Genomic DNA, 7,689 nt, shown 5'->3' on the forward strand with positions numbered 1-7,689 from the left:
GTCCACCAGGCTATTTTCGTCCTCTGTTTCATTGATAAACTATTGTTTTGACAAACTGTGTGTGTCTATAACCCCCACCCGTCCAGCTGCTGCAGTACAACTAGTATTGACAATTTGTGGTTGAATTGCAGGAGATGCTGTTTTGATTTGGCGGTAATGCTTGCCGGTATATTTTATGGGTGCTGTTGACTGTATTGTTTAACGTCTACTAATGTGTACATGGTAAAAACCAAGATAGTTGACCAGTAAACCATCAATAATAAATATACTGCCGTTAAGAGCAGGGTTGGAACATTAGTTATTATAATTTACCGGTAGGCAGAATTTCTTGGCAGTTGCATCTCATATACCGTATTCAATATGCTTTAGGAAGACAGGCAAAATTAACTTTGTATTAATTTCCTTGTAATGACGTAATTTTGTCTGCCAACTGTTCTGCATAAGAGAGAGAAAGTTCAATGTGATTCCTTAACTCTCCACATTTTGAATTAAAAGGTAATGATAGAGGGAGCCACCAATTTGGAACCAGTCAAATCAGAAAGCAGCGCTGACGCTTGACAATTTTGCGTTGATGTCTGATCAAAGGGGAGATGAGGGGCCGTGACTTTGTAATGGTGACCTCCGGAGAGTGCTAGCCTGATGCTACACCAGCCTTGATTATGAGTATGTAATTTTATACCTACGTCACGTCTCTCATCAGTTGTAGCTTATTATCAAAAGAGTTTGATTCCCATGTTGATTGCAATTCAGAAAAAGATGCACTCTGAAGGGCATCGTCAAAAGATGGAATTGCTGCAATCTGCTCCCACCAGGATGACATTAATAAATGCTTTATTTTTTATCAGGCCTTCATTTTTATCCTTCTCCTGACACTTTCCCTCCTTCAGATGACAAGAAATATGCATAATTGGCATCCATCTCCATCCCATATGCTTCATTAGTATTTTACTTAGTGGTGGTATTCCTAATTGACACAAATGGCCACCTTGATGGCAGAACTTTTATGTAGGCTTGATATACGTATAGAACTGATCAAATTGCATTGAAGTTTAAAGGAAAATGCCACATACAAATTCCCAAGCGAAAAGTGCTGCACAAAATGTCAAATGCAAATATATGCATCCCATCAAAAAACTGATTACTTCTAAAAGGAGAGATATTGTGCCTTTTCTTGCTGTCCGCATGCTGATGTATTAAGATGTCTGTTATTTCACACCTTATTATTGCTCTTGGATGCTTCCTGCCACTATGGCTGATTGAAGACCCGAAGGAATGAGCAGATCACAGATCAGTACCGCATCTCATCTGGTCTGTCGCTCCGCTGTCTTATTTTCCTTTCATCTGCCTTAATAGTGAATGGCCTTGTGAGGATATACAGATGCATATTCTGATGCCATTTCTGTGACAGCACTATTTCATCTTGAATAAAAGTATGGGGACAATGTAGCAACCTCTTGAGTAAAGCTGTGCAGGATTAAGTGTTATTGTTGTGGGTGTGCTGCTGTTCTATTATAGCTGCCTTTACGCTACATGTACTGTAGTCTTATTTGAGCTGTTTTGCCTTATTAATACTTGCCCCTGCCCTGGATATTAGATAGTTATCTCAAGTAACACAGTTATTTCACATCCAGTTTTTGAGCGGTGCACACCGCTCCAATGAAGGGCAATGTGTCTGTCTGTCTGAGTACGACCCATTGACCCCACACACACACACACACACACACACACACACACACACACACACACACATATCATAATACCAAGTGCTGATCCCAATCATCTTTTTTTCTGTAGATACGTTTTTCTTGCTGCCTGTCAAAACAATCACATTGCAAGTGGCTGTGACTGCTTTCATTTTCAAACAAAATCATCAAAAACTAATTATTGTTATAATCTGGCTTACTTGTTCTGCATCTCTACATTTTTGTAATTAAAACATTTCAAGTTAGATTTGATACAAGCTTACTACTTTGCCAATGCAGTGATTGAAAGGTAGACCTCACTTCCTCGTTTTGCATATAGAGTACAATGTTGTCAGCACTCTGTACTTAACAGAAACATTTGATTAGAGTTTGATAAGAGACAGACAACACTATGTTTGGAATAGATATGAAAATGAAGCCCACATGTTTGCTACTAAGCAGTACACAACACACGTTTAACAAAGACGTGGTTAATGTCAGTTTATAATGTATGACAGCTGTTATAGGCAGGGTATAACGGAACAGAAAATACTAATTCACCAAAGCAAATTCTCTGATTATATTATTCTGATGTCTGGGTTTTCCTTTTGTCCGTTTTCAGCTTCACAGAGGAGCATGGTGGTAGAAGCAGTTAGCCTGCCCTAAATCCAATCCCCCTCCCTCATAACGTCTTCCTCCCCTATCCAGTTGAACCGCCAGAATCGCTCTCTAAAGAGGAAGAGCATGCTGTTTCTCTCCCACCTGGGCCCAGAAACCATTGCGGAGATCAGCCTGGAGGAGGATGATGATGAAGGGGGTTTAGATGTACAGGAAGTAAGCAACGTCTGCATCTCAACCCAGTGTCAAGCCACCATCTCAGGTACTGTACGAGGTGGTCCCAAGATCCCAACTGTACACTTTACCTTTCTGTTTTCCTGTAACAACAAGATGGGCTAAAATAACGACATGGCTTCTCTGTGCAATCTGTTGCTATGAGAGCAAATTATTATAGTATCTATACGCTATACTAGACTAACTAGTATAGACTAAGGTTGAAATCAGAAATGTTATAGTACTAGAGGTTTGGGTTATTATAATAGACAGTAGGATACTTAACAGCTAGTAAATGTTTTTGCCTCAGAGTTGCGGAATAAGTTGGAATTGACACTGGAAGAGAAAAAACAAGCAGCCATTGATCTTGAGACAATAAGAGACCAGCTGCGGGACACCAGAGAAAATGTGAGTATAAACAAACTTTTTATTTTATTTTTTGTACAGTGTATACTGTATAGTATACTATAGTGTGCTACAGTGTTACACAGTGTAAATACGGCTTTAGTTTTCAAATGTATTGCCTCCATTTTAAGACAGTGTTAGTTAATGCTAGTTTAAGTTTCCACTTTCCCCTTCGCATGGCTGCAGCAGCTGAAAGAGAAACATGATAATACCGTTCTGATTGCTGAGATGATGCAACAAAAGAAACTCCTGGGAAAATACAACAGAGGTCAGTGTCAGTCCTTCTACGTGACTACATCTGCTACTATGTCTCAGTGTTAGCTCATCCTAAAGCAACAGATATGATGAGTTATGCTAAATCCACTTGCTGTTTTCAGCCCCTCTAGCAGAGGGTCTAATACGGATGGCAATGTCTGTTGGTCAGGCGATTGGTGGGACGGCCAGTCCGTCAGTCCAGCACTTTGGTTCCAAACATGTAATCTCGAAACCTATTGGTTGGAATGTCATAGAATCGTAGCCACCCATATAGGCCAACATTTTCAATTGAACACAATATATATCTAAATATAATAGGTGGATTACTATGAAACTTGCACCCCAGGTGATGAACGTTAACCATTTGAGTGACCCCATGACCTTTCCTGTTGCACCACCCATACGCCAAAAATATCAACTTTGCACTCAAGATATTTTATAATCTAAAAATATATTTATTTATTAATGCGGCGAGCAAGTCTTTTTCTGCCAGTTTTTCATGTAAATTTCAGCCGTAGTAGTGAGAGCGCAGGTAATGTTTGTCTGTTGAAAACCATTTTGGTCAAGTTGGGGCTAAGAATCATGGCCTCTAGAACCAGCTAGCAGAGCTTTTAAACTGTTATATTCAGTTGCATTCTTGTTATTTAAGTTCAATAGCTTGTTTAAGCATTAAACGTAGAAGTAAGAAGTAAATGTGGCATCCTCTCCTGGTGATATATGTGCCTTCATGTGATCGGCTGCTTTTCAGCAAAATATGTTATTATATTAATTGTTAATACATTAGTTACCTCTCTTGTTTAATTTTCTTTGTGCTTTCTTAGTCAATCTAGAATATTGACTGAATTATGAAAAGGTGGAGGTAAAATTGTGATTGTGAAACTTGGGATGTCACTGTCTAGTATCTCAGTTTGCCGTGGAAGAGTATGAGACTTTACTGGACAACTTGGACCTGGAGAGAGTCCTGAGGACAAAGGCAGAGAACTTTGCCAAAGAAGTAAGTTCTCTCAACCACATGTCTCTCTGTGTGTGTGTGTGTGTGTGTGTGTGTGTGTGTGTGTGTGTGTGTGTCTCTCTCTCTCTCTCTCTCTCTCTCTCTCTCTCTCTCTCTTTTTCTTACTTTTTACTGATAATAAGCTTACCAATATTGGAGGGTTATTTGATATGTCACTATTTACTAATAATCTGCTGTGTGGGAAGTGTGGAATGCACTTCCCATTGCAGTCAGAACTGCAGCATCACTCCCAATCTTCCACCGTAGTCTGAAAACCCACCTTTTCAGACTCCATCATGGCCCATAGCCCTTACCCTTCCCCCTTAGATAGCATTTCTGTAGACTTAGATAGCATTTGATACAGATTTATAGCATGTTATGTAAACAGCACTATAATTGCATTGTATGTAGTCATAGCACGTCATAGTACATATGTATAGCATAGTATAGTATCTATAGTTTATATGTATAGTTTCATTATATAGATATTCCACTGTTACTTTCTTAGCTTACGCATGTTTCATGATAAATGCTTTTTATGTGATGTATTCCCATGCTTTTTTGTTCTTGCTTAATGTAAATCGCTCTGGATTAAGAGCGTCTGCTAAATGCCTAGATTGTAAATTGTGTGTCTGCACTCTGCAGTCCTCCACAGAACACGATGAAGATGATGATAATCATCTTCATGGCTCATCATTACAGCTTAGCCACCAAACACTAATTCCGTTTCAAAGCTAGCTATGACATAATCAGCTCATCTGACAATAATGACATTCTGACGCGACATACCAAAGCCTGGGTTGTGCAGTCGACGTGATGTGATTGACAGCCTAACCCTAACCTCAGTAAAACTCAGGGCCGGTTCTAGGCATAGGCGAACTAGGCGGTCGCCTAGGGCCTCAACCACTGAGGGGGCCTCGTCACAGGGAGAAGATTTTTTTTTTTCATGTATTCCTTACATGGGCTACTGGCCACATGTGGCCCCCACCTAGCTTCTTAATTTTGATCTCAAAGTGCACCAGATTGAAGCATTTTCATGACAAATTTACAATTTTTATCCGGCGTGGCAAAGCAGGAGATGTTGCCTAGGGCCTCAAAAGGCCTAGAACCGGCACTGATGGTCGGGGGGGGTAGGACCAAGGGATTTGGGATTTGTTTATAAACATTTTGGTATTTGTTTATAAACATTTGTGATTTGTTTATAAACATTTGTGATTTATTTATAAACATTTTGGGATTTGTTTATAAACATTTGGGATTTGTTTACAAACATTTGGGATTTGTTTATAAACATTTGGGATTTGTAAGTCTCATGGGGGGGGTAGGACCACTACCAGTTGACCTGTAGTAAGTCTCATGGTCGGGGGGGTAGGACCAAGGGATTTGGGATTTGTTTATAAACATTTTGGTATTTGTTTATAAACATTTGTGATTTGTTTATAAACATTTGTGATTTGTTTATAAACATTTTGGGATTTGTTTATAAACATTTGGGATTTGTTTACAAACATTTGGGATTTGTTTATAAACATTTGGGATTTGTAAGTCTCATGGGGGGGGTAGGACCACTACCAGTTGACCTGTAGTAAGTCTCATGGTCGGGGGGGTAGGACCAAGGGATTTGGGATTTGTTTATAAACATTTTGGTATTTGTTTATAAACATTTGGGATTTGTTTATAAACATTTGGGATTTGTTTATAAACATTTGGGATTTGTTTATAAACATATGTGGCCCCCACCTAGCTTCTTAATTTTTATCTCAAAGTGCACCAGATTGAAGCATTTTCATGGCAAATTTACAATTTTTATCCGGCGTGGCAAAGCAGGAGGGGGGGGGGCTCTGTATAATATGTTGCCTAGGGCCTCAAAAGGCCTAGAACCGGCACTGGTAAAACTATACCTAAACCTAACCCTAACCGCAACCTCAGTAAACTTAACTTACCCGGGGGTGTGGTTATAAACACAACCCGTGTACGAATTAGTATGTAGCCATTCTGACATAGCGCCGCATTGACTGATGCACCTGTTCAGGACAAAGATATTAATAATTAATAATTAAACGTTGCTGCAACTTTTATTTGAATATAAAAACATGCATGCATTCAACAAAAGACACTCGCTGTTATTGACACTAGAGTGGTGCTCGTTGGATACTGGCCTACTTGGAACGATGCAAGTTGGAAATACATGCCCCACCCAGTTATTACTTGCGCAAGCAGAGCGCTCAAGTATTGTGGTCGTGCTGGCTTTTTTATGCGTATGCAAGCCTAGCCACCGAGTTTGCTAGCGCTCTGGGAAACAGAGCGGCTGAATTCTTTGTTTTGATTAGGTGGTGAACAGTGCTGGTTTGATCAACGGCTAGAAACCGTTTCAACGAATCAGATTGCTTCCTCTTAACGACCTGTTGTAGAATGTCGGTTTATAACTGGCTGTCGATGGTGACGTAATTAGGATATGTTTCAGTGTCAGGTGAATGTAATCTGAAACCTATCTTTATTACGTCACCATCGAAAGCCAGTTATACCCCGGCATTGATATCTTTATTATGTCACACTCAAAATCAGTATATATACCTCCGAGCATACGCATAAAAAAGCCAGCCGACCACAGTATAGTACTTTTCAACTTACAACTAACATATACATACATACGTTACCTGTTAGCTACCTAACAGGTAACCTGTTAACAACCGTGGGTCCGACCGACCCGACTCCCTGTGGGGGTGTGGAACGCGCGTGTCAAATTTGAAGTCGGTGGGGCGAACGGTGCATTACGGACGTACACACACACAGACAGACATACAGACACGTGGTGCATTTATAGATAAGATATGAATTCATTCCAAAACATAATACTTATAAATTGCCTTAGAAGAATGTTCCACAGCACAGATCACATACGTTTCATCATCATTGTTATTAGTCCTTTACCAAAATGTCCACCACAAGCCAGCATGGCGATGACCCCTGCGTGCGTGTCATCCTCCAGATGCTGGTGGAGCAGAAGAAGTTGAACAGGCAGAGTCAGATCCTGATGCAGAGCGCCGTGCCCAGCCAGGCCTTGGAGATGGCTCTCGCCGAGGTCAGCAGGCTGACCCAAGACCTGGAGAGACAAAGGCTAGAGCAGGAGCAGCAGGTGTGTCCAGATTAGACCTTCCATTTTACCTTTGTCCCTTATACCGGAATGGTCATACGTATGTTATTGGGTACCCTTCTTCCGTCAGCCTTCTGATTGCTCCCTGACTGAATAACCAGCAGGATTGTTTATGTTGAATTGGCTTAAACCTATTTTCCTTTTTTGGAAAAAACTAAAAACAAACATGATATGCCCAGTCACCATGCTGCACCTATGATGTTCCTTTTTACTGACACCAAGTTTAAAATAAGAATTGAGTGCACAGAATATCAATATGAAGCAACTGAAAAACATTATTTGACTAGATGTCGTAAAAACGTTATTTCAATGGTAGTGGATGGAGAGAGAGGATTTTTGTCCAACCACGAAACGGCAACCAATGGTTGCGA

General features: G+C 40.3%; 1 protein-coding gene across 2 annotated transcripts in view; it reads left to right on the forward strand.

Annotated features, from left to right (window-relative positions):
- shtn1 (shootin 1) overlaps positions 1 to 7,689 on the forward strand; it is a 41,206-nt gene that overhangs the window by 13,349 nt on the left and 20,168 nt on the right. For both annotated transcript variants that reach the window (XM_080781422.1, XM_080781421.1), the window contains 5 exons: positions 2,391 to 2,562; positions 2,824 to 2,921; positions 3,105 to 3,186; positions 4,073 to 4,167; positions 7,154 to 7,300. In XM_080781422.1, the coding sequence (XP_080637548.1) occupies positions 2,391 to 2,562; positions 2,824 to 2,921; positions 3,105 to 3,186; positions 4,073 to 4,167; positions 7,154 to 7,300 (594 nt within the window). The remainder of the gene's footprint in view (positions 1 to 2,390; positions 2,563 to 2,823; positions 2,922 to 3,104; positions 3,187 to 4,072; positions 4,168 to 7,153; positions 7,301 to 7,689) is intronic.

Source organism: Protomyctophum bolini, assembly GCF_963924005.1.
Source record: "Protomyctophum bolini genome assembly, chromosome: 14".
Classification (NCBI taxonomy): Eukaryota; Metazoa; Chordata; class Actinopteri; order Myctophiformes; family Myctophidae; genus Protomyctophum; species Protomyctophum bolini.